Source organism: Nilaparvata lugens, chromosome 6 (assembly GCF_014356525.2).
Source record: "Nilaparvata lugens isolate BPH chromosome 6, ASM1435652v1, whole genome shotgun sequence".
Taxonomy (NCBI): domain Eukaryota; kingdom Metazoa; phylum Arthropoda; class Insecta; order Hemiptera; family Delphacidae; genus Nilaparvata; species Nilaparvata lugens.
This window is the reverse complement of record NC_052509.1, coordinates 67,960,546-67,988,266: the sequence shown is the minus strand read 5'-3', so window position 1 is coordinate 67,988,266 and position 27,721 is coordinate 67,960,546. Positions and strand designations below refer to the sequence as shown.

At 33.8% G+C, this 27,721-nt stretch overlaps 2 protein-coding genes across 7 annotated transcripts in view; one reads left to right on the top strand and one right to left on the bottom strand.

Moving 5' to 3' along the window:
* LOC111052167 overlaps positions 1-22,131 on the bottom strand; it is a 56,241-nt gene extending 34,110 nt beyond the window's left edge. For 2 of the 6 annotated variants that reach the window (XM_039431774.1, XM_039431778.1), the window contains exons 1-2: positions 19,586-19,711; positions 426-629 (exon numbers count right to left, since the gene is read on the bottom strand). In XM_039431774.1, the coding sequence (XP_039287708.1) occupies positions 426-629 (204 nt within the window). In that variant the 5' untranslated portion in view covers positions 19,586-19,711. Of the gene's footprint in view, positions 1-425; positions 630-4,578; positions 4,742-19,585; positions 19,712-21,985 lie in introns of those variants that run through there. The other 4 variants (XM_039431777.1, XM_039431776.1, XM_039431775.1 and 1 more) reach the window with 4 other exon arrangements.
* Positions 22,132-25,339: 3,208 nt separating this feature from the next.
* LOC120352097 (ubiquitin-conjugating enzyme E2 L5-like) lies at positions 25,340-26,068 on the top strand. Its single transcript, XM_039431782.1, is given in 3 exon segments — positions 25,340-25,644; positions 25,646-25,687; positions 25,689-26,068. Coding segments are annotated over 3 exon segments (378 nt in total). The 5' UTR covers positions 25,340-25,365; the 3' UTR covers positions 25,746-26,068.
* Positions 26,069-27,721: the final 1,653 nt, after the last annotated feature.

Below are 27,721 nucleotides of genomic sequence, written 5' to 3'. Positions count from 1 at the left end.
GCAAGGGGAAGGGGAGAGATATATCTCTCTCTCTTTTCAACCCCCTCGTCCTCACTGGGAGAGGGGAGATAAGATAAGGAGAGGGAGAGGGAGAGGGAGAGGGAGAAGGAGAGGGAGAAGGAGAGGGAGAGGGAGAAGGAGACGGAGAAGGAGAAGGAGAAGGAGAAGGAGAGGGAGAGGGTGAAGGAGAGGGGGAGGGAGAGTGAGAGGGGGAGGGAGAGGGGGAGGGAGAGGGGGAGGGAGAGGGGGAGTTTGCGCATGCGCAAACTCTAGAGGGGGAGGGGGAAGGGGGAGTGGGAGGGGGATTTGCGCAAAAATTTTTCCTTATTTCTCGGTAATTGCGCAAAAAAACCCGTCCATCCCCACTAATCATAGCTACTATTGTCTACCAGTTACTTAAAAAATGAGTTCTAAACCATACTTACTTCATTTTGGAGAGTGGTGTTCTGAAAATCGGTGATATAGTACTTAAAACCCTCAAAAAACGTTTTCCTTTGGTTTTCAATCACGCTATTCATGCTCAATTCACAAACAGCTGGTTCATTCGTCTTTTCTAGCCGAACACTACATGGCTGAGTAACGAGTGGTTCTTCTTCAACTTCTGTTTTAATAGTAATAAAATCAGACATCTGAAAAATAGGAAATTTTTTTTTACTTCAATTGAAAACCAAAATATGATAGCTTGAAGCCATTAATCATTATTAGTACAAAAATCTATAGTCTGTGCTATTAAAAAGCGTAGATATGAAATTTCAGTGTCTTTGATATTATGTTTCTTTTCAAGGTCCTGTATTTATGTTCTATGTTATGTCTGGAAACTCTGGTCATACGTTGTTCAGGGATGTTCCTATAGTTTGTGTGAAATAAGTTGAGACTTGGCCCTCCGTTCCAAGAAATAACAGGTGTGGCGTGCGTGGCGAGCATGACAGTGCTCTCCAGTAGAGCTGCCACCACCAGGTTTTTAGGGACCTGGGCCCTGCTACTTTTATAGGATAATATTATTAAATAAATACGCAAATTCACCCAAAACAATCTCACTCTATTGAGAAAATCCCATAACAAACATCTATACTCTCTCTCTCTAAACATAATCACTCCTCAATCACATTACTAAAAACTACATCTCACTATCTCAAACACAACCTTCCTCTAGCGCGTCTCGGAACGTTCTCCCTCTAGTTTCGCCTCTCCGCGGTCATCACTCTCTCTCAGCTCACCAGTTCAAAAGTCCAATTTGGTGGCCGAGTGATGACTCCGCTATTCTAATAATTAATATCCTATGAGAGCGGGGTGTTTGAATTGTTACACAGGGTTGCCAATTCGTGTAAAATTACAACTTTCAAATTTCCAATTCAATGTTAGAATTGGATGTAGAGTATCATCCCCGATATCCTAGTAGTACTAGAAAGGGTTGAAGGATTAAAAGGAAATTTAACTTTTATGATAAAATTGGAAACATCGCGAAAATTTGTTTTTCTTTTGAATATCACTTCGTTCAGAATCATGGGGCTCGTAATAGTTTTATATCAATTTAACAGGAAAAATGTCTCCTCTCTATAAGTGTCTGAAAAATTTTTATGCAACCCATAGTTATTTTTTTAATTAATGGTTATGTTCGCCAATGTCGAGACATTTCGAGCAGAAAACATGAAATTTTGATTACAGTATTGCTCAATTTCTACGAGAGGAATTACAATCACGGCTTTTGTAGTATGCTAATATTTATAGCTTTATTAGATTTAAGGAATTTTTAGATAAAACAGATTTTTCTTGAAAAGGTAAATAGGTAGGCTATCACTCATTTTATTATATAAGTCACTATTGGAATAAGAATTCTTCTCAAATCATAACAAGAATGGCTTGAAATAGAAAACTTTTGCAGTGTTGGTTATCTTTAGTATTAAAACAGAACATACAGTACAGTATTTCTAACAATATTATTATAAACGAAAATATGTGATCAATGATTATACTGCTAGCTTACTCAGTAAAGTATTTTAATATTCAGCCCGATCCAGTAACTTACATAGAATATCATTTTTATCTAATCTGTTTCTACTCTTAACAGAGTTTGACACAATTTGAAATTTGACGATTCCCCGATCCAAGACCATGAGGAATACATCTTACTCATCGGAAGTAAGTACCGGTAAGTTGTGTTCTTTATGGGTTATGGCTGATCGATACAGAGTAAATAATAATTTGTTGTAGATTGAGATATCAGAGTTCTTGTATTTATATCATATGTAAGACCATGTCGTATCATGAAGAATCTATGTATATTCTTCAATAGTGCTAATGAACCAAAGCTATGTTTATTGACGCTCTGGTAGGATACTACTTGAAACATTTATTCTTGGTCACAAAAGTAATAATATGAATAATATCCTGAAACATGAGAATAAGGGTATGATCACATTGAATGGGTATGTGCAAATTTTCGTCGAATCATGCATGACCCGAAAAACAAAATTTGAAAAATGCTATTGAAACACGTTGTTCACACTGAACGCAACCAAGTGCACGCTTACAGTGTGAGTGATCCTCTTGCTCTTTTCAGATATTGTACGTTTCTCGTCTGCAAGCTTGGTTATGCATAATTAAGCGCGCTCTTGCACAAATTATATTAATATTTATGATGGTCTGTTCTAACATGCAAAGGCTAGAGGGTCCCCCAGCTGAGTTAAGATTATCTGCTAAATGGCAGGGGTATCATTATAGCGCAATTAATAATCCAATTCAGTGTTGCTATAAATTTGTCATTTCATTCCTTGAACTGTAATTTCATATTATGCTAAAAAATTGTATAAAATTTGAACATTTTCTGCTCATTAGGTTTTGAAAATGCTGATAAAACACAGATAAACACTGGAAACGCCAATATCTAGCACACCTTCTAGGCCCTGCAATAGCCTTACATAACTAATACACCTCAAGTTACCTGAAATTTTGTACCAAACGTAAGAATTCTCTCTTGAATTTTTAAAAAGCTAAAAAAACGCTGGTAAGAGCAAAAAAAAATCGCCTATTCTGGGCGATATAGAAGTCAATAAGGTTTAGCTATTTTGAATTTTTAGACCCTATAACTGAACTTGTATTCAACATTTTTATGTCAATTCTTGAAAAAGCGCAGTATTGGCCATCTTTGATTTTTTTTTCAATTATGGTGTCAGTCACTACGCCTCCGTGTTTACGGAGGTAGTGTCTTAGTGCGCCTCTAGAAGGTTGAACATTAACTATATTTCATTTTGATAACTTTAAAGTGAAAAAACACTCATATTCTTTTGGTGTGGCGACTACCGTTTCGAGTTTCTGTTCGGCTTGAGAATGTACAACACACCAGCACTAAACGGTCGTCGTTACACCAAAAGAATGTGTTTTTTCAGTTTAAAGTTATCAAAATACAATATACTTTGTAATAATATTGGTAAAAAATATGGATAATCAACAACGAATCAACTGAAACACGACTTTCTTACTTATCCGGGTGAGTAAATAGATTAATGGGTAAAAGAATGAGTGTCATTTTACTTCTACCTAATATATATTAATATAAAATATAATGTCAAAAAACTGATATGTTTATACTTCATTCAGTTTTGAAGCTCTGCTATTCGAATTACAGCACGATCTTTAATAACTTCTGCTTTATTAATTAGCCACGGTTGTGGGATCAGAGGAAACACATACCGTAATTCAAAACACTACTAGCAGTTTTAATGATTCTAAACTTTGAAGAAAGTATAGGTATATACAGTAGTTCAATTGAAATATTATTCATGATTGTAAATGTCATAATGTCAATAAAAAAATTACGGTGTAAACTATACAGTTAATTTTGTAGACCTACCAGGGTTCGCTATTTTATAATTCATTCTCTATTAAATTCATTCTCTATAACTCATTCTCTATTAAATGTACGCCAGCTATGAATCATATTAAGTCTAAAAAAGCTTTGATAATATATATATGTAATATTTATCCTACACGATTCAAAATCAACACTTTTTTACTTGAAAGTTTTGAAAAAATAATGAATTTAGTCTTAAACTCCAGAATAGAGTTGAGCGCATCCGTAAATACATCGTACTTAAATTCGTTTAAAAAGAAACTAATTTAGATTATCAACAATGTTTTTATAATTTATTGTTGATCAATAACATGATAATTCTTATTTATAAACCGTGACTCGGCTAAACTTAATACTCTTGTAAAAGAAGTAAGTTTGAATTTGAATAAGCTATCTTGAAACATGTAACCTACAAATTGGTTAACCAATAACTAAAAATATTAATATAATTCAATTATTACTACCCTTGGAATTTATGATGTAGGTTAAAATTTGAATTGGAAAAATAAAATAACAAGTCATTATTTCAAAAAAGTGATATCAGTTGAATTATTAACGTTTATTCACGAAAAATTCCATTTGACATAGGGTTTTCAATGTAAACACGGGTTGTGTGAACTATTATAATTTCTATTCTCTATAATTTCTATTTTCTATGACGGAGCAAGCAAGTGGAAGAAGTTACAGTAGCCTACCTATTATTATTGAGAGTATACAAATAAAATTACCTTTATTCCAGTTACCTTTATTCCAAGACAATGCAAAAACCCAACGTAGAACAGTAAATATCCGCTAACTTACTAACTTAGACCTGTCGAAGCTGTAGACCGACTTATCTGTTTTTATCAGTGAACTCTAAACTAACTGGAACGGGCTGTCCAATGCTTAGCTACAACCAAAAGTGTGTAAGGCATCTCTTTCCATCTCTCTCATCCTGTCTCTTTCTCTCTCACTCTACTTGTTACTGTTGTCTATTTGAGGTCAATCGTGGCTGAAATACTGATGCCGAGGTTCTAATTTTTAATCGATAGTGATTAGGGTGATTAGGGTGAAAAAGTTAAATTTATAGTGAGAATAGATTGAATAAGATAAGAGGGTTGTTTAACAGGGGAATGTTAAGGAAATAATACAAGGTAATTAAATGAGAAGCACCTAAATTTAAAAATCTTCTTTGTGAAAATAATTAAGGACTGAAAATTTTGTGAAGTGAACAACTCTACAAGAATTAACCTGTTTCGGACCATGTGTAACCTTATCTAAATTTGGGTGAGGAATAGCACAAGGTTACCTTATTTTTTCTCTCCCTATCATTTTGATGATGTACTTATTGTATGAATCAATGGAGAATAAAGAATAAAGGTTTTGGAAATGTGAAAGTTATTAAGTGATATCTTTCTAAATACTTTGATGTGATTATCAGTTCTAAAGGGACTATTTCCACAAAGCTCGATCGAGCGAGTATGAATTGTCCCATGAGTTTATTGAGTGAATTGTTCACATGAGTTATATGTGAATTATATTATAACTGTACCCCTAAATATCACTGATACTAATATATGGTAATTCAGCATCAAGGGCTTCTCCAGTGGAACTGATTTTGAAAAGTCAGCATCTGTTGAATTGGAAAGACTTCGGCCATCTATAAGAAATGCTAACAGTTTAACGTGGATCTGGGGCGCCATTTAGGGGGGCCCCAAGGATCAGATAAATAATGAAAATTCTGGTGTATCTACACGAATCCTTACAATCTCATACTGATTTAATACTTTTTTCAAACAGCAGAAGTATAATTCCTTCTACAGTATCAACAATGTAGCAAAATTGCCTTGAAAGTATGGGTACGGAGTAATAAAGAATATATTTTTCTCTGTGGTATAGTTGAAGCTTAAATATAGAATGGGTACAATTATTGATGAGGGCACAATAAGTGAGTTATTGCATAAATTTCAACGTGAGAATTAACAAGTTGCAAGATGTCACAGTGAAAGCAAAAGAAAGGGCACAATCTGACAATCAAAAATGAAAATGTATGTACAGAGTTGGTGAGAATTATTGGAACAGCTTAACGTTTCTTTAGCTTTCTAACTGAAAGTTATTTTCAAATTAGAATATGATCCCCAATGAAATAGTTGAGATTTTCATTGTAAAAGAAAAATTTATCTGTTTCCATGATTTTTAAGAAATCTGTTTCAGTGTATTCCTACTTTAGGGCTACATTTCTTATTGAAAGTTATTTTCAAATTAGAATATGATCCCCAATGAAATAGTTGAGATTTTCATTGTAAAAGAAAAATTTATCTGTTTCCATGATTTTTGAGAAATCTGTTTCAGTGTATTCCTACTTTAGGGCTAAATTTCTAATAAATATTCCATGATTTAATAACTAATACCGTAATGTATATGTTTGTATTGATACGTCAACCACATTTGTATAAAACTGGAAAAAATGAAGAATATAATAACATCTTCGAATGTAACATTCATAGGGAAAAAACCCAGGACCCTCTATCCTTTGGGGGTAGTCGTTTCCCCCCCCCCTCATACCTCTTGGTTTTTGCCCCCCTAGCAGTTTGGTGGAATGGCGCCACTGACGAGGATATCGCTGTAGGGAAAAAGCAATGAAAGTAACAGCTTATTTTATCTTTCTGTCTGTTCCAGAAGCCCACGTGAACAATCAAATACAAATCTGAGAGATTCATCCGGAAAAATATCAACAAAATCGATCCACGAGCAAACAATGCAAATAAGAACAAGGAAAGCGTGCACCACCAAAATTAATAAAGGGTCAGAACTCGAGTTTCCCGGGGAAAACCTGACGAGGAAAACTGCGCCGGAAAACAAGGCTTCTGTTCTGAGGTCGTCAATAAAAGTATTTTTTGAGAGAAAACTGAGTTTTCCGAACGTGGAAAATCCAGTCAGTGGTTATATCACTGATTGGAGAAAAGTATTATTTATATTCCAGTCAAATGGTCGTTTTTCAGGAAACAGCCCCGAAAGAATTTTTCTCGACGGTTCTATATGTATTTTGGGGCGCTGAATTCGAATCTGAAATTTCTTGACACGCCAGAGGGTGGCTTCACCCCAAGAACACCCAAAGACCCCTAAAATTTCGGACATTTTTTAATTTTCCATAAAAATTCGACTGAGTCATTGTCAATATTGTAGAACCGTTCCATAATTGAATAAAAACACAAATATGTTGTCAAATTCTACACTGTTTTATTCGGTACACGACCATCGTTTCGTGACCACACCGGTCACATTTTCAAGTTGACAGTCGAAACCATGGTCGTGTACTAAATAAAACAGTGTAGAATTTGACAACATATTTGTGTTTTCAATAATTTTTTCATCTAATCTCGAAAACTTCGAGGTTTTGGAGAAAAATCATTCTCTAAAAAATTGAAGAGAATAAAATTTCCAATAGATTGAGTGGTCGCGCAGGATTCTACGATTTTTGGTTCCGGAACTACAAATTTTCAAAAAAGGGGTTTTGGGGGTGAAGCCGCCCTCCGGCGTGTCAGAAAATTTCAGATTCGAATTCAGCGCCCCAAAATACATATTATAGAACCGTCGAGAAAAATTCTTTCGAGGCTGTTTCCTGAAGACGACCATTTGACTGGACTATTATAGTGGTATTGACTTTGAAGCCCGATTGCACAAAAGCCGGTTGAATTTTAACTGTGATTAAATTCACGAGAACCAATCAGAGAAGGTCTTCTAGAAATTAATCACGGTTAAAATTTAACTAGCTTTTGTGCAACCGGCACTGAATGTCAGAATTTCCTTTAAATAATAATTTCTATGCTTCCAATTCAACTAATGCTGATTGGCTGAAGAGAATATCACCATAGTGAGGTCCACGTTATAATGGCAGTGGAGAAAGATAGGAGAACATCGTTACCGAATCTCTGCCTTGCCACTGCCTTCTCGAGAGGATAGCTGATACCGGTATATCTGATGTAATATTAACTGTTCATTCTTGTTTGGAATCCTATTATATTAAGCGAGCAATTTCTGTTTATATCTGGTTATTTTTATAACTGGCTATTTTTATATCTGGTTATTTTTATATCTGGTTATTTATGTTTTACGGATCTCGAAAACTGCTCTAACGATTTTCACGAAATTTTTCACATAGTAGGTTTATGATATAAAGATTCGATTGCACCAGTCCTCATTCTTTGAAAAACTCGCTGAACGACATTAAAAGGATAATTCATCCTTGGAAAACAGATGATGATTTCGTCGTCTCTCGATAACAGAAGATGCGTGTGGCTGTGTGGGAGAGAGACAGAATTATTTCCAGCTGTGTAATCATAATCAATCAGCGAGAAGTTTTATCTAGCTAGACAATTTTTAATCGATTTGATGAACATAATCTGATTTGTTGACATGACATGATAATCCTCCTAAACTAGAGTCATAAAAGCGAAATGGCACTCACTCACTGACTGACTGACTGACTCACTCACTCGCAGAACTAAAAATCTACCGGACCAAAAACGTTCAAATTTGGTAGGTATGTTCAGTTGGCCCTTTAGAGGCGCACTAAGAAATCTTTTGGCGATATTTTAACTCTAAGGGTGGTTTTTAAGGGTTTAAAGTTCTTTTAGCATGTATATTCTTCTTATTCCAAAATCTATAAACTATATTCTATAAAACTATATTCTAGAGAGAGTACCTCTTCGAAACAGTTGTTCTGGTAACTAAATTAAAAATTTTGTTCGCTAAAGATACGCCGATATAGTAACAGGTGTTTTTCAAGATCAAATTGACATAATACGTTCAAATTCAGTACAGAGGTTCCGTTGAGGTCTACATGCAGGCGAGCGAAACGAGCCCGCTGATCTCATTTTTGGACAATCCAGTCGGGGGTCCAGAATTCGGTACAGAGGTTCCGCTGAGGTCTACATGCAGGCGAGCGAAGCGAGCCCGCTGATCTAATTTTTGAACGATCCAGTCGGGGGTCCAGGGGGCGGAGCGAAGTTATGTTATAATATGTTATAATAATAACATATGGCAAGCGAAGCGAGCCTGATGGCTAGTATATCATAATTTTCAAAGTTGATCATTATTTGACAATTACAAGTGATTAGTGAGTGTTATTTTGTTATTCAATTTGGTTTGTATATAATCTGAAATAATTTTTTGTTTTAAAATGTTTGAACAGAAAATTGAACCTGAATTCAAGTGTATGGAACATAATCTACTTTCTGGACTATTTATAGTGTATAAATCAAAATTCGGGAAAAACAGTTTTGGGCTGTGCCTGTTAGTACTTCCCCAATCATTTTGAAGAATTGTGTTCGGTTTATCAAAAGTCAATAAATAAATAAAGAGCGAAGCTCGGTGCCCCGATATTGATCATTGAATTCGTCAAGAGATAATATTTTTAACGACTTAAAAAATAAATGTTTATAAATGTTTATAAATGTTATAATGTTAACATTATGTTAAATGTTATAAATGCTTATAACATTGTGCTACCGGGTCTATGACTTCAAATAATCGCTGTAAGGAACTATTTAAATTATTGAGTATGTAGAAGAAGAGGAAACAAGATGAGGATGAAAGAAGAAGGAGAAGATGCATATGAAGGAGGTGATAAAGAAGGAGAAGGTAGAGCTAGGTGGGATGATACGATGAAGAAGAAAAATGAGAAGAGGAGAAAAAGGAAGAGAAGGTAAAGATGAGGGCGATCAAACGATAAAAAAGAAAAATTAGAAGATGAATACGAAGGAGAAGAAGAATGAGAAGGAGAAGATGAATACGAAGGAGGAGAAGGAAGAGATGGTAAAGCTGGAAACGATGATACGATAAAGAAGAAAAAGGAGAATAATGAATACGAAGGAGAAGGAAGAAAACATAAAGATGAAGACGATGATTCGATGAAGAAGAAAAAGGAAAAGATGAATACGAAAGAGAAGAAGAAGAAGGTAAAGCTAAAGTTGAAAAAAATGAGGAAAAGTAGTAGAAGAAGAATGAGGAGAAAGCGAAGACGCGATAACAGAAAAAGAATAGCATGAGGGAGGTGCAGAAGGAGTAGGTGGAGAAGAAGGCTCGACAAAGACTGATGAGTGAGTAGAAGAAGATGAGATCAAAGAGGAGATGAAGACAAAGGAGAATACGAAAGAGAAGGAGAACGCGAAGACGCGATTAGGAATGAAGGAAGACTAGGAGAAGAAAAGAGACGAAAAATAAGAAGAAGACAGAGATGGAGAAGGAGAAGGAGAAAGAGAAGAAGAAAGAGAAGAAGAAGAAGAAGAAGAAGAAGAAGAAGAAGAAGAAGAAGAAGGAAAAAAGATATATAGAATTTCGAGATAAATAATCAAATGAACCTATAGATCTAGGTATAGATTATTTTCTTCTATGAGTAATCAGAATTTTCAGGTCGCACCTGATCAATTTGAGTGAGAGCCTCTGACATGACCCAACGACTGTTTACTAGGCAGCCAGGACTGACGACTTAACGTGTTCATCCGAAACACGGTAGTGGTCCAGGAAAAATATAATGGCCATAGCGGGATCTGAATCCAGGCGTTTAGTACTTGACTATGACCATTGAGTAGGAGGAGAGAGAATAGAAAAAAAAGAGAAGAAGGAGAAAGAGAAGGTGATGAAGAAGAATAAAGAAAGAAGAGAAAAAGGAGAAGAAGCAGATGAACGAGAACCAGAAAAACGAGCAGAGCAGAAAACATGAAAATGAAGTAGAACGAGAAAAAGAATAAGAAGAAAAAGAGAAAGGAAAATAGAGAATAAGGAAAAGGAGGAGGAAGAGAGAGTGGGAAGATGTGGGAGAAGGAAAAAGATGGGATGAAGAACTGAAAAAGAAGATGAAGAAGAAGAAAGAAGAGAATGCGAAGTAAGGGGAATGCGGAGACGTGATAAAGATTAAAAATACGAGACGAAAAAATGTATATGAAGAAGAAGGAGAAGCAGGATAGTGAAAAGAAGAAGGAGATGGAGAAGAAGGAGGAAAAGGATGAGGTGAAGATGTACACGAAGATGCAATGAAGAAGAAAAAGAAAACCCGATTTGAAAAAAAAGATGAAGAAATAGAATGAGAAGGATAATGAGTTGAGGACGAAGACGTGATAAAGAAGAAAAAGACGAGATTAAAAATGGAGATGGAGATGCGGGAGATGAAGAAAGAGAAAGAGAAGATGGAGGAGAAGGAGAAGAAAAAAAGGGAGAAAAAGAGGACTATATTAGTTGGTGGAATAGATGGAGAAGAAGGACGAGAATAAAAAGACACTATGAAGAAGGATGGAGAAGAAGAAGAAGAAGAGAGAAGAAAAATTGAAAGAAAAGAAACAGTAGTAAGATATCATCATACAAAATCTACGCGTGTGTCGGTTAACTCTGTTATGTGAACACAATAATTAATTAGCGATTAAACTGAACTGTCCAAAATGATCTGGATTTATCGGATACCAGACAATAAATACGTTGAAGATATAAAAGAGAGAGAGAAAAAAAGACACAGAAACAGTGGAATACAACGAGAGAAACAAATAGTCCAGGCGCTGGCTTACATTGAGCATACATGAGAGAGGCAGAGAATTTGACTTCGGATTATTGTTAGGGGGTCTTTAGTGTATATGAAACTCGATGTCGTCACGTCCCAGGGTGGTCGACAGCTTGGGGGGGAGGGGGGTAAGTTGTAAAAAACGCGCATTTATAAAATCGCCTGTCCTGCAGTTACTATTCATAGTACAGCTTTTAATTTTTTCTCAATATTATGTACACATAACTGGCTTTCAATGTGGTCCTATACTTTTTTGCGATAAACCGCATAGTTTTTCCGTAAAAAAATAAAATATCTCGAAAAATGTATTTTTTTATTATGGACTTTTTGTTATTTCTCGAATATTCAAGTAATTAGCCGACTTAGAGGAAAAGGCTCCCAATAAACGTTGTAGGCCGTTTCTTGCTGAATCCAATGATATATATAGTTTGGGGGTTACGATCATAGATGCGGCGGTGGGAGGGGGATAAGTAGCACTGTTACGCTGCGGCGCGGTCCTCCCCCATGATTAATGTGCGTAATGGCCTGTCTATCGCATCGCTCCTACTAGTCTATGCATTCAAATTATGTATTTCAGGAACGCTATCTTATGTATTTTCGGTCGCTGAACACGATTTTTCAACTCTCAAGCCTTAATAATTGATAATTCTCATCATAATATACTAATTATGGTCAAAATTACAAACTTCATCTCATTATCATTATTTATGATTACATTGTAATGATAAACCATCCTGTTAGGAGTCCTATATGTGTTTCTCAATCGATAAAAAACTGATATTCCATTAAGAGAGAATAATTATTCGATTTAGTTCAATGATCACTTTGGAATTGCGAAAGTCAAGTAATGGAGTAAGTTAAACAAATAATATAGGCTACCCCATATAGAGCACCGTGTAACAGGAGTAAAATATTTTCTTAATATAAATTGACAGTTGAAACACAAATAATGCCAATTACTCCCATGTTATATGACTAAATATTTGATTACAAAGGAAATACAACTCTAAAGCTGAGTTTACACCAAAGTTATTAAGGAGATGTTAATATAACTTAATCTTTATAGATTCTATTAGATTGAACATAACTTATCATACATATGATAGACATATGTGTTTGCCAAGTTCCGTTCAATCTAATAGAATCTATAAAGATTAAGTTATTAACACTTTGTTACGTGTAAACGCAGCTTTATCAACTGATTTCTGTAACTTATATCTACTCATCTGACTGAGTTTGACTGATTGTCTTGGGGTGGTACTTGAATGAAAGTGGAATGAGAGATATCTTTGTTGAATTTGAAATATTTGGAGAGAATACTGTTGGAAATCTATTGAGGGGAGATCAGTATAATTAAGGTGTGAGAGCAAGCAATCAATTCAATGAAACAACTACAAGGACTCATGAACGGTTCAAATATGAGAGATTGTCAAAGTATATTTGAAAGAAGTCAGGAGCTATTTGTAGAGTTTTTTTAGAATCAAATTCAATGACTACTTGAAATATTTATGACTGATTATTTTAACATAGTTTAAATTATCTTAAATTGTATTCATGCTCATAAGGATGGACTCTGGTATTGCACATAGAAACTGTTCGAGAAAAGATCCCATAATTTTTTCATTCAATCACACAAACTATGTTATAAAGTCTGTGTCATATCTAGAAAATATAAAAAATACCCATAGAAGTGAAAAATAATTTTCAATAAGAAAACATTAACTCTATACAGTCAATACATTGACTCTCTGTCAAATGAAACCTTGAAAATTTAATAAATGTGACAACCGATCATGCTTTAGAGCAAACCCTCATTAGATCATCCAAAACTGAGTGATTGGAATAGCTAGTTCTTCAAAGGCTTTCCTAAAAGTGTGGCCAGTGTGCAATTAATAATATAATTTAGCCTGCAGCGCATCACAATAAATTAATTTGAAATAAAAACAATAGAACATAAACATATATAAATATCAACTTTATTCTATCCTAATATATTTCTTGAAACCCAAGTTTCGTTTATTTCAAACAGTCATTTCTTAGTTTCCTTGCAGAATGAGATGAAGTTTGTAATTTTGACCATAATTAGTATAATATGATGAGAATTATCAATTATTAAGGCTTGAGAGTTGAAAAATCGTGTTCAGCGACCGAAAATACATAAGATAGCGTTCCTGAAATACATAATTTGAATGCATAGACTAGTAGGAGCGATGCGATAGACAGGCCATTACTCACATTAATCATGGGGGAGGACCGCGCCGCAGCGTAACAGTGCTACTTATCCCCCTCCCACCGCCGCATCTATGATCGTAACCCCCAAACTATATATCATTGGATTCAGCAAGAAACGGCCTACAACGTTTATTGGGAGCCTTTTCCTCTAAGTCGGCTAATTACTTGAATATTCGAGAAATAACAAAAAGTCCATAATAAAAAAATACATTTTTCGAGATATTTTATTTTTTTACGGAAAAACTATGCGGTTTATCGCAAAAAAGTATAGGACCACATTGAAAGCCAGTTATGTGTACATAATATTGAGAAAAAATTAAAAGCTGTACTATGAATAGTAACTGCAGGACAGGCGATTTTATAAACGCGCGTTTTTTACAACTTACCCCCCTCCCCCCCAAGCTGTCGACCACCCTGGGACGTGACGACATCGAGTTTCATATACACTAAAGACCCCCTAACAATAATCCGAAGTCAAATTCTCTGCCTCTCTCATGTATGCTCAATGTAAGCCAGCGCCTGGACTAAAAGGCACAATTCAGTAGCTGTTATAAAAGAGAGAGAGAGAAACAAATAATATTCTTTCCCGCTTTGCAATTAATTTCAGTGGCTCACTTTTGAAGATCAACCGGCCTTTTGCCAATATTTACTTTTCTCAGGGTTCAATCTCACTTTCGGAGAATTACTGATGGTCCTTATCTTGCTAATATCGTTTCCAGTCCCAGCTCAACACTGTTTCTCACATACTAAAGAATTTAGTATTAGAAATTATCTTTGAATTTATTTTCGAAATCCAATAATGCCCGTGGAACAATAATGATATTAGTTTCCAGCCTTGCAAAGAATTTAGTTAGCTTTCAAAATCAACGGACCTTCAGACAATGCTTGTTTTTCTCAGGGTTTGAATGTAGCTTCTCTGGATAATATTATTATTCTGAGACCATGCTAAATTGTGTTTCTCATTTCAAAAAAGTGGAATCATAACCTCATTTCGGACTTTTAAATTATTATCTAAATTTGGGAGAGAAATAGTACAAGGAGTATCCTTAGTTTTTCTCTCCCATTCAGTGCTTCTTGTAAAAATTATAATAACAAAATAAAATAAATAATAAATATCATGAGGCTACAAAGAATTGAGTCCGTTAAATTTAATTTTCAAGTTTTTATAATACACATGGCTGGATTATTTTTCGTGGGTTTTTGACTAGCTAGATGACTCCTCTGCTAACCGTCATCTGATTTTTTTATCCGTTATCGTAATTTCTTTTTCATGTTATTGATGAAAAAATAATAGACAAATTATTCATTTATTAAATAATAGAAAATTATTTTTGAAGTTCAATATTAAACATGGTTTGTTTATTTGAAGGGTTAGTGGACTGACTTAGTGTGTATCGCGATTTTGATTGTAAAAGATTTTATTAAATAAAATAAATTTTATAACCAAACTAGTAGTTCTGTGAACAGTAGACCTCACGCAGTATCTCATCCACAAGTACCTGATTGAAACTATAGACCTTATGGAAATACAGCAATAGACTGGCTTCTCCACACATCTGTGTAATCACTTGTCAGCTGATTTATGATGAATAAATTCTATAGTCTGATTTTCACTCTAATATTGGCGTATGAAGGAGGCTCCTTTTTCCTTTCATATTATCCTTGAAATGCAAAATTTCCAAAAACCTTGTATATACGTCGACGCGCAATTTAAAAAGGAACATACCTGTCTAATTTCATGAAAATCTATTACCGCGTTTCGCCGTAAATGCGCAACATATAAACATTTAAACATTAAGAGAAATTCCAAACCGTCGACTTGAATCTTAGACCTCATTCGCTCGGTCAACTAGGTTCTTGCCGGGTAGTTTACTACAGTGGACTAGCTTCGTATAATCTTGTCTTTTTTTCTTTAGGGCTAATCTTAAATAAAAAGAAATTATATTCATAATAATTATTTTGATGATGGCGTTATATAGCCAAAACATGTCGTGATTCAACAATTTTAAAAGGGTACTTAAACCACGTTTAGACCAAAGTTATTAACAAAATTATGATAACTTAATCCTTATAGATTCTATTAGATCAGACATAACTTTTCATACACATGATGAACATGTGTTTGTCAAGTTCCGTTCAAATTAATAGAATCTATAAGGATCAAGTTATTAATGCATTGTTAATTGAACCGAGCGAAGTGAGGTCTAACATTCAAGTCGACGGTTTGGCATTTCTCTTAATGTTTAAATGTTTGAATGTTTGAATGTTTTAATGTTTGAATGTTTGAATGTTTAAATGTTTATATGTTTATACGTTTTTATGTTACGCATTTACAGCGAAACGCGGTAATAGATTTTCATGAAATTCGACAAGTATGTTCCTTTTTTAATTGCGCGTCGACGTATATACAAGGTTTTTGGAAATTTAGCATTTCAAGGATAATATAAAAGGAAAAAGGAGCCTCCTTCATACGCCAATATTGGAGTAAAAATCATACTATAGAATTATTCATCAAAAAACAGCTGACAAGTGATTACACAGATGTGTGTGGAGAAGCCAGTCTATTGCTGTATTTCCAAATACCTTAAAGAGATCTTTAAGGTCTTTGTGTATTTCCATAAGGTCTATAATTTCAATCAGGTACTTGTGGATGAGAAAACTGCGTGAGGTCTACTGTTCACAGAACTACTAGTACTTTGGTGTAAACGCAGCTTAAGATTTTTAATTTTTATTTTTATTTCGTGTAATCTTGTATAGTACAATAACCTCTATTAACCGTCTGTAATCATATTTTATCTATGATCTATTATCTGTTATCATGAAAATATTTTTGATCTGTTACAATGACGGATACGAGAAAATTATTGCAGTGTGTTATTATAAAGAAACAAAATTAAATGTTCAATTTTTCCATCATTTAATACAGGCTTTTTAATCAATAAAATAACAGTCAATTTAAAAGTTTATTTTTAATAGAAACTGGATCCAATCTACATTTTTTCATTATTCAATAGAGACTCTTGAATCAATCTAATTTCACATTAAATCCACAGTTCTTAAAGCTGCGTTTACGTTTACACCAAATCTATTACCAAAATGTTAATAACTTAATCCTTATAGATTCTATTAGATTGAACATAACTTATCATACACATGATGAACATATGTGTCTGTCAAGTTCCGTTCAATCTAATAGGATCTATGAGGATCAAGTTATTAAACATTTTGTTAATAACTTTGGTGTAAACCCAGCTTAACTCATTGCAGAATGAAACTATTATTCGCGAATAAATACTTAAACATTTTCATTTCTCCTCCAGGCAGGCTCAATAATTCTTGTAGAAGTTCAAATCAATAAGTAGTAATAAGTCTGTACGCACCCTGAGAAAATCTAATGTAATCTAATCTAATTACACCTACTTCTGATAACAAATACATGAAATAGGGTATCGTTCATCCTGCAATATTTTATGATTGATAAATAATTATATAACACTAAGAAAGCTCAGTAAAAAAGTTTATCTTTGCCTATGTAGTTTGAATGGCATGTGGGAAATGGCATGTTTCATAGGATGACGACCAGCACTTTTCAAGCATGGTTATTTCAACACTTTCAACCAGGAATTTTAGAAAGTTGTGCACGTGGTAATTGAGGATTTTTGACAAGCATGTGGCAAAACTAATATTCTGAGAGGTCAATGACAAGCCTCAATTGGAATTTAAAGACCTTTTTGTAATTGAATAAATAATGAAATATCAAGGGTAATGTAAATAATGATCACTAAAGCTGTATTTTGATACCGGTAATCCATATTATATGTTACATTACTCATGGTATTAGGTAGGCTGTTTCTTATAATATAGGGTAGTGCACTACAAATAATTATGTATTAAATTTTTTAATTTTTACTGTAGACTACAATTTATTACTTTATGTGATTGATGTTATGTTACTATGTCACATTTGAATTTAGATTGATGTATTTGGCACTTGTGAATTTGATGCATTTATTCTCATTTTTGTATTGTTTGTTTTGTATTGGTTTTGATGTAATATTGATGTATATATTCATATTATCGGAGTTGATTAAATCTTTAAGAGAGTAAAGAATTATTGTATGTCTTGTTAAAGAATCAGTTTCATAGCTGAGAGTCAGGGAAGATAATTTTTTTCTTGAATGAGCTTCAGCCTATTTTTTTTATTACAAACTCTAGATTATTATTCCTCTGAAAGAGAACTGCGAGTAATTAATAAAGTTTGAAGTAGAGTCCCCAATATTGTTAAATACTGGAAAGATAAATATTGGCAAGTAGTGGTGGTAGTCACAGATCCCTTATGAAGAGGAACCCCACACATGAGCGACAGGTTGACACATTAGGCTATATATGGAGGAACGAGAACGTCCCAAGCCAGTCTTGAAGAATTGGTCATTGAGAGGTGTCAAGTGTCCTGTGTTGAGGTATTCTCTGGGATTGGCAAACAGCAGCGTCAGATGTCACAATTCATAGGAGAGTGATGTGATCAAGCTACAGTGAGTCTTATCATCAGTTTTATTCTTGACACATACTAGGATTTCAATTATTGATCTGTGACTCCACTAAAGCCAAAAATAGCAACAACCTTCCAGTTTCCTTTTTCAAGTAGGGTTTAACAAAGAATTATTAGTAATTTCAGAGGAAGAGTTTTTATTCAATTCCATAGATTTCAAATTTATTTTAAATTATTGCTTTTGAATTTCAGTTTTGAACATTTCTTGAAAGATTTAAATTCTATTGATAATTGTATATATTGATTTTAATTACTCACTAGCATTTCTTGGATTCTATGTTATTATCAAATTCAAATTGAAAACTTCATTTTCAATTTTTAAATTGATTACATTTTTGAGTAAATTTAGTTTTGAAGCTCTATTCATATTTAATTTTCTCTCATTTGTGAGGCTTCTCAGCATTATTGCAACTTTATTTCATTTTCGTCTATTTGAATTCTCAATATAGTTTAGCAATAACTGATTGATTTCTTGTTTTATTCAACAAATCCCAAATTCACGACCCAGAGTGAGAGTTTCAGGTTATGTTTATTTATATTTTATCATTTTACTAGTATTTATCTATCAACTATTATTTTCCTAGTCAAAAAAGACTGGGTGGCGCCCATACAGAAACCATTATATTGGCAAATTATCCATTGAATTTAATGAATTACTCATTATATGATTATTTTAATTTCAAGTACTTTATGTAAAGAGCAAGTAGACGAAGAGCTCAGGGTTTGATTCAGCTGCTCCTGATGTTAAGGGTGCAGCAAATGATGACAATGATAGTAATTGCTACACTAATTCAGGCCGGTAACCAATATTTCTATTCCAGAAATTTCATGAAGAACGATACCAACCCGACTCGGTAGCCGCTTATCGTTTTTATGATACGAATGCTGCTAAATCATAGGGATTGGCGACGATGGTGATGATGTGCATGTACACAACTGCAAATCTAACAAAATATACCCTATTCTAATTCTAAAACAGAATAAATTCGCTAAATTACGCTGGACGACGGCTCTCCATCCGTCACAAAAATTCACTTAACGAGTGTCTTTAAATTAAAACTCGAAAACTTAAACTTCTTCAAATCCCGAATTGAAACTCGCGAACTTAAACTAGGGATGTTTTTCGAGAAATATGTAGAAAATTGTGCAAAATATGAGATAGTAATGTAAGAAATTCAATAGATTACAAGGATTTTGAAATAATTCAAATAAAATAATAGCCTAAAGCAAGAAGAAACGATCGTTAGATCTTTTCAAAACTCGAATTCAAATAAATGCGATGCCTTCTCTTGTAAGCAATAAAATGCTTACTATCTCTTGTAAGAATAAAATCTTGTAAGCTACAACAAGAGTTGTAGTTAAAGAAGTGGTGCAATTAATCAACATGCATTTTAGTAATTAAACAAGTTTTATCAGGACTTACCTTTTCCTAGTGAATCGGTTGTAACACGTGAAAAAGCTATCGGTATTTTAAAAAACTCTCAAAATCGGGGAGATGTGGACAGTCTGAAGTCGCAAGGAACACTGAGAGTGACTGAGAGTGAGCTTCGCTCCTATTGGTCCGAGCGTCCCCCTCCGCTCGCACGTTTCTTCTCCAAAATTGCGGTGGCGGAAAATTCAAACTCCAAAAAATTTGGAAAGCATTCTTTGACTCTGCGGACGCGCTGATATCTTATCGCATGGATACGAGCATGGATGGTATATAGGGGAGTATATAATATATTTATTTATGCTTTAATGGTGTATATACAGAAACACAGCACAGATAGATTAAAAACACTACTTATAAACTATTTCAGGATAATATTTCAGTTGCCGTGTCACTGGATATTTTCACCATGCATTCATTACATTCCTTATTTCTTTATCCATATTGAATTCACTATTATTTTTATTCTAATTAATCATTTATCTAAGAATAATTGACCGAGCGAAGTGAGGTCTAAGATTCAAGTCGACGGTTTTGCATTTCTCTTTGAGATTATATGTTGCGCATTGACAGCGAAACGCAGCAATAGATTTTCATGAAATTTGACAGGTATGCTTCTTTTTAAATTCGACGTATATACAAGGTTTTTGGAAATTTTGAATTTCAAGGATAATATAAAAGGAAAAGGAGCCTCCTTCTTACGCCAATATTAGAGTAAAAATCAGACTATAGAATTATTATTCATCATAAATCAGCTGTCGAGTGGATTATAAATTGCATGCCTCATTGAATGCAATTTCTATACATCACTATTAAATGAACTATTGATTGCATGCAAGTAATAGCAAAAATAACATAGTACTGTCTCTCGCCCTTTTCTCTGCTTTGAACTCGGGCTGACCTGTTGCCAGTATGTCTTGAAGGAGATTAGCTTTTGATGTTAGCATTTTTGATATACCAACCCCTACAGCCATTAGCCGTTCTCACACCGATATCTCTCCGACTCTACATACAGACAGAATTTACTCTGATGGACAGTATAAGAGGAGGCTGTGATTTATAACTCCGCGAGGTCTACTGTTCACAGAACTACTAGTGAGTTAAATGATTTATTAGAATAAATAGTAGTGAATTCAATATGGATAAAGAAATAAGGAATATAATACAGAGTGAAAATATCCAGAGACACGTCAACCGAAATATTATCCTGAATTCTTTATTGATTGATATCATCATCAAAATGATAGGGAGAGGAAAAATAAGGTAACCTTGTGCTATTCCTCTCTCCTAATTTAGACTAGTAGTTCTGTGAACAGTAGACCTCACGCAGTATTCTCATCCACAAGTACCTGATGTCAACTGTTTTGAATGTTGACAAAATCAGTTCACGTTTGAATTTGTATTCCATAATTTATTAATATTTATGTTAATTTAAACAATGAATAGAATATATTTCTATTCCAGAATTTATATAATATTCATCGAGCTCCGTGATAATCTTTCCATCTAATGAAAATTAATTTCTTTCAATCAAAAATATTATAATTTCTTCAGCATTATTTAGTTAATTTGATTATTTTTTTATCACCTATTGAATTATTTTTTTCGAATGTGAGAATATTGATACTGATGGACACGCATAATAATACCATGACTGCAAAACAAAATATTGAAACCAAAGACCTTAAAGCAGCGATTAGACCAAATTTATTAAAAAAATGTTAATAACTCAATCCTTTTAGATTATATATCCTTTTAGATTGAACATAACTTATCATACTCATGATGAACATGTGTGTTAGTCAACTTGCATTCAAGCTAATAGAATCTATAAGGATTAAGTTATGAACATTTTGTTAATAACTTTGGTGTAAACCCAGCTTAAAGATGCATACCTCTTCAAGGTCTTTGATTGAAACTATAGACCTTATACAAAAATACAGTAATATACTGGTTTCTCCACACATCTATGTAATCACTTGTCAGCTGATTTATGATGAATAATTCTATAGTCTGATTTTTACTCTAATATTGGCGTATGAAGGGGCTCCTTTTTCCTTTTATATTATCCTTGAAATGCAAAATTTCCAAAAACCTTGTATATACGTCGACGCGCAATTTAAAAAGGAACATACCTGTCAAATTTCATGAAAATCTATCACCGCGTTTCGCCGTAAATGCGCAACATATAAACATATACTCATTCAAACATTATGAGAAATTCCAAACCGTCGACTTGAATCTTAGACCTCACTTCGTTCGGTCAACTATTCACAGAGAAGTAATTTTCAAATACACTAATAATATACACAAATCAAAATAATTCAATCGGTTGCTGATTATAATTTTAATCCTTATTATGATACCTTACTGTAATAATGTGTTGAGACTTACCGTAAGTCAAAGTCGTTGTCCGTCTGTTTGTATGTTCTACAATAACCTTAGAAAGAATCGATCAATCAGCTTCAAACTTTGAACACGTATTCTTCGAACCTTTTTACAGGTCAAGTTCGTTGGACATCAAAATTGACTCACTCCTTTGTCCTTTTTCAGGATATAAAAATAACATTGAAAGTGCATAAGAAAAAAATTTGTTCTGATTTAGTCAGCTGAAGAATTCATTGCATGCAATTAATACAGTTTTTCCGTTCATTCAATCATAAAATCAGCAATATCTATTTGGGAGCTATGACAGAGACAGTCCTTCATGCGCTGATACATGAAGTTCTACATCGACGGGTTGAGATGTCAATGTGCGGTTTTCGCACACTTGGAACTCTGTCTCGAAATCATGTATCACATGACCACTTTTTCATTTCAAAAAATCTGGTGTGGTGCACTCACACAACTTTCCTTGCCGTTATGAAAATATTGATCACCTGACGCTAGTGCTCCCGCGCATCTCAAGTCTACTATTCAAAGATTTGAGCCAGCTGGTGACAGGGCAATAACGCTGGAGACACACGAGGTCTGCTATCTCTTCATAGTGAATCATTTAATAGAATCAACAGTTGCCAACAGTTTGCAATTGGATAAACACATTTTCTCGAATTTCGAGCTCATTTTCAATTTTAGGTGGAAATGATTGCTGAACATTAATTGTAAAGATTTTCATGCTCAATCTTTTCCACTCGAAATTTTTTTTCTAAATTGTATCTGAAGCCTGATAATTGGGAATCAAAAATCAAACTTCGCATTGATGGGGCGGAGCTCCAGAAATTTTTACAGATATGGGACTGGTGACAGTTGATAGAGCTCATCAATCACTATTCTAGGTATAAATTTAATCAAAATCGTTGGAGCAGTTTTAGAGAAAATCGCGAAAAACCCTGTTTTTGACAACATTTCCTCTATTTTAGCCGCCATCTTGAATTGCATTTGATCGAAATTGTTCGTGTCGGATCCTTATATTGTAAGGACCTTAAGTTTCAAATTTCAAGTCATTCCGCTAATTGGAAGATGAGATACCTTAATTTTTTCGGAAAGCAATACTTTCCTTATCTATGGTAATAGGGCAAGGAAAGTAAAAATTAATTCGGATTCATAGGGTCAAAGATGTTGAAGCGACAGAGCAATTCTTTAATTGTAATTCTCAATCTCAAATATACCCAATGAAACCAACTGTCAAATTATTCTTGTTAGAGAAATATTTAGCTTTTCTATGATTTTCATCAACTCTGTATAACTAAAAGTTGCTGGTCTTGAGAGTACAATACAACAGTTCTGTTCTTGAGCGAGTCCCCCAACCCAGGGGTCACTAGTTGAAAAAATAACAAATGCACTTATTTACAAATGCTGTTATTGTTTTTCTTCGTTTGCAATATCTCACAGGCCTCAAATTCTTACTGCTAAAAAATGTGAAACATTCTCAATCATATTGATTAAGGCTTTCCGGTACACTTTTTTAAATTGGATAATCTTTCCAAAATAATTGTCAAGATCATTATAAGAGTGAGAAAAAGTGGCAACTGAAATTTTTAAGTGGTCTAATAAACGAGTTATGGGTTGTTGAAAGTGCTAACTCCGTTTTCTTCCGAGATCATAAACGGTTTCGAATTATTTTCCATTGGAGTTTTTTTTAATACATTCAGTACATCATTGGCTTTGTTATAGTATGCGTTTTTTGCTATTTATGTCAGAATAACAAGGTATCGAATTTACAAAAAATGTTACTTTCTTAGTTATGAACGATATGGGGAATAAAATGTTTTAGTTTGGAAAGATACATTTTTTGAATTTTCAGAAGTTCTGTTAATATAGTCGAAACCGTTTATGATCTGGAACGAAAACGGAATCTGGAAAATTAGCACTTCAACAACCCATAACTCGCTTATAGTCCAGTCACTATATACATTGGTGCATGCAATTTATATTGTAGTTCTGATTTTTTTAAATATTATTTGGGTACATAAGAGAAGTCCAGAACCAACTTCTTCATGCAAAATTTCCTTGTGCTAGATACAGAGTGGCGCAAAAACCTCGTATTTTCCGCTCATTTTCCAGTTTTCAGCTATTTCTGCCAAATCTCGTAATCGGACAGAAAAATCGCTTCTCCTTTTTTCTAGATTATGAGATTCTGAATAAAATGAGATCATTCGGAACTCTCTATCTCCAATGAGTACTGAGGAAATTCTGCATGAAGAAATTGGTTCTGGACTTCTCTTATATACCCAAATAATATATTAAAAAATCAGAACTACACTATAAATTGCAAGCACACCCCCTTTTTACTTTCCTTGCCCTATTAACATAGGTAAGGAAAGTATTGCTTTCCGAAAAAAATCAAGATACCCCAATTTCTAAATTTCTATACGTTTCAAGGTCCCCTGAGTCCGAAAAAGTGGTTTTTGGGTATTGGTCTGTATGTGTGTGTGTGTGTGTGTGTGTGTGTGTGTGTGTGTGTGTGTGTGTGTGTGTGTGTGTGTGTGTGTGTGTGTGTGTGTGTGTGTGTGTGTGTATGAGAGTATGTGCGTCTGTGTACACGATATCTCATCTCCCAGTTAACGGAATGACTTGAAATTTGGAACGTAAGGTCCTTACACTATAAGGATCCGACACGAACAATTTCGATCAAATGCAATCCAAGATGGCGGTTAAAATGGCGAAAATGTTGTCAAAAACAGGGTTTTTCGCGATTTTCTCGAAAACGGCTTCAACGATTTTGATCAAATTCATACCCGAAATAGTCATTGATAAGCTCTATCAACTTTAACAAGTCCTATATCTGTAAAAATTTCAGGAGCTTTGCTCCATCTATGCAAAGTTTGATTTTAGATTCTCAATTATCAGCCTTCATATACAATTGAAACAAAAAATTTCAAGTGAAAAAGATTGAGCATGAACTCTGCAATTAATGTCCAGTAGCATTTCCATCTAAAATTGAAGCTTGAAATACGAGAAGATGTGATTATTAAATTGCAAACTGTTGGCAACTGTTGTTTCAATTAAATCATTCACTACGAAGAGATAGCAGATCTCGTGTGTCTCCAGCGTTATTGACCTATCACCAGCTGTCTCATATCTTTGAATAGTAGACTTGAGATGCGCGAGAACACTAGCGTCAGGTGATCAATTTTCATAACGGCAAGGAAAGTTGTGTGAGTGTGCCACACCAGATTTTTCCTGTAGACTCTTTGATCATATTAAACACGTGGCATTTCTTTCATTGTTGTGCAGTGAGCGTGCTAAAAGCTTGAACACATGTTTCAATTTGTAAAGTTATTATAATTTCTACCAAGTATTGAAAATAAACACAGAAAAAAATAAGTTTCTATATGGCTTCCAAAAGAAGATTGCAGAAAGAAGTAATGGATATTAAATCTTCAAATACAAAACAGTTTCAGGACATTCAAATGGACGAGATGAATATGACTTCACTGCAAGGTCTGTTCATTCCGGCCATTCATCCATTCAACTTGGGAGCTTTTCGGATTGAGATAACGTTTCCAGCTGAGTATCCTTTTAAGCCTCCGCAATTAATTTTCAAGACGAAAATCTATCACCCAAATGTCGATGAGAACGGCAACGTGTGTTTGTCGATTATAAGGCCTGACAGACAACTGGAAGCCGGCCACCAGATTGTCGCAGATCATCGACTCAGTCGTCGGTCGCTCTTATTGACAACCCTGATGCAGAGCACCTCTACATTAAATAAAGACTACATCAAAGACCGCAACAAGTCGGATGCAAGAAGGATGCCGAACAATTCACCAAAAATCTCAGTGAAAAATTGCCTTCGAATTAAGAAGTTTGGTTTAGTTTCTAGTTTATGTAAGTGCTGAATCAAACATACCGTTCTTGATAATGACCGTTTTTGTACATCAAAAGCCTAACTTATAAAGTATCCAAGAGATGTTTCAGTGTTAACAAAATACTTTATCAAGAGCTAAAATACGTAGGCCTAATCTACAAAGAATTGATAAATATATTTGTCCTGATAAGCTAAGTAGCCTATTGTGTTTTGTATTTGAAAAAATAATAGCCTACCGCAACTAAGTTTTTTATTATTGTTTAAAAATCAGTTTCTATAAATTATTTTATAATGTTTGTTTCAAGTTATATTTGTGAATGGTCTAGAAAATAACATTGTGAAGCTAATCTTCTATAAAATAATTATAACAGATTAAAAAGAAAACTTTATGAGAGTTTTGCTTTGTAGATAAGGGAATAATAGGCTAATTCTATGGTTTCTTGTGCATGAATAAGTAAATCCATCATTTTGATAAAGAAAAGCAACTGATATTAACTTTATAAGATATTCTTTTAAAAATAGCACACGCGCTACCCAATCTTATCAATTAAAATTATAGAAAAACCTTTAAATTAAACAATAAATAAGACTACATGGAAAATGAAATTTTTTTTTAATATGATACAATTTTGGGCTTAGCCTTCAGTTTTTTAAAAGTGCTTGGTGAGTACCTACCTATTAGGTCTGTAGCAGAATTTTATACCATAGATTTCTGGACTTACGATTTTTTTACGGTCTTTATAAATTCTATCATATTGAACATTACTTACTATTCTTGATTTACTGTTTATAATAATTTGAATGAGACTTTACTAGCCACGCAGCTAGTATAGGTATATTTCTATTTGATAAAAATTTGTGTAGCCTAGAGTTTAATTCTTGAACTGAAATGTTTAAGTTATGAACCCCAATTTATTTGTAAAATTTAATTACTTGATGATCCTAGAAATTATGTAGTCATCTTAAAATTATGTTCCATTCTATTAATTACGTATATATTATTTTCATCTACATAATAGGTAAATGAAATATAATATTCATTAAAAATAAATCAAATTCTGAATTCAGCTTGATTAATTCCATTGATAAATTAAATAATTATATGTATATAAATTATAAACATCAATTATAATACTAGCAGCTCGACTGTCGAGCCGGTCGGTTGTTTTTCGGTTGCTGTCCTGCTGTTATCGCTTCAGATAAGAACACTAGTCATTGTCACTGTCAATAAAGTGAGTTATACGATTTCGATGAATAAATTCTTCAATAATAATGCAAAAATGTGCTTGTTCAAGTTGCAATAATATTGTGGGTGAGGGAAAAGTTTCGCTTCGTTGTGCTGATTGTAAATCAATATATCACTACAGTTGTGCTAATATAAGTGAAACTAATTTTAAAAAATTATCGAAAGAAAATAAAGCAAAGTGGAAGTGTTCAGTCTGCAAAGCTGGTGGTAAACAGTGCACTAAAAAAATGGATGAGCAAATATAAGCAGAAATCAAAAACATTATAAGGGAAGAAATAAGAAGCAGTATGGGCCTGGAGGTGCAATCTCTTAGAGAAGAACTAAATAAGATGAATACTAACATGGTGGAATTCGGGAAATCGGTAGATATGTTCTCGGCTAAGATTGATGATTATACGCGTACAATTGAAACTTTTAAAAAGGAACATGTGGAATTGAAAAAAACTAATGCCATTCTTCAGATGAATTTAAGTGAAGTGCAATCTAGATTATGCGAATTGGAACAATATACGCGTAGGAACAATATTGAAATACATGGTGTGCCTTTAACAAAGAATGAAAATATATACGAAATTATAGACTCAACCGCTAGGGCATTAAAAATTGAATATCGGAAGGAAGACATCAATGCCGC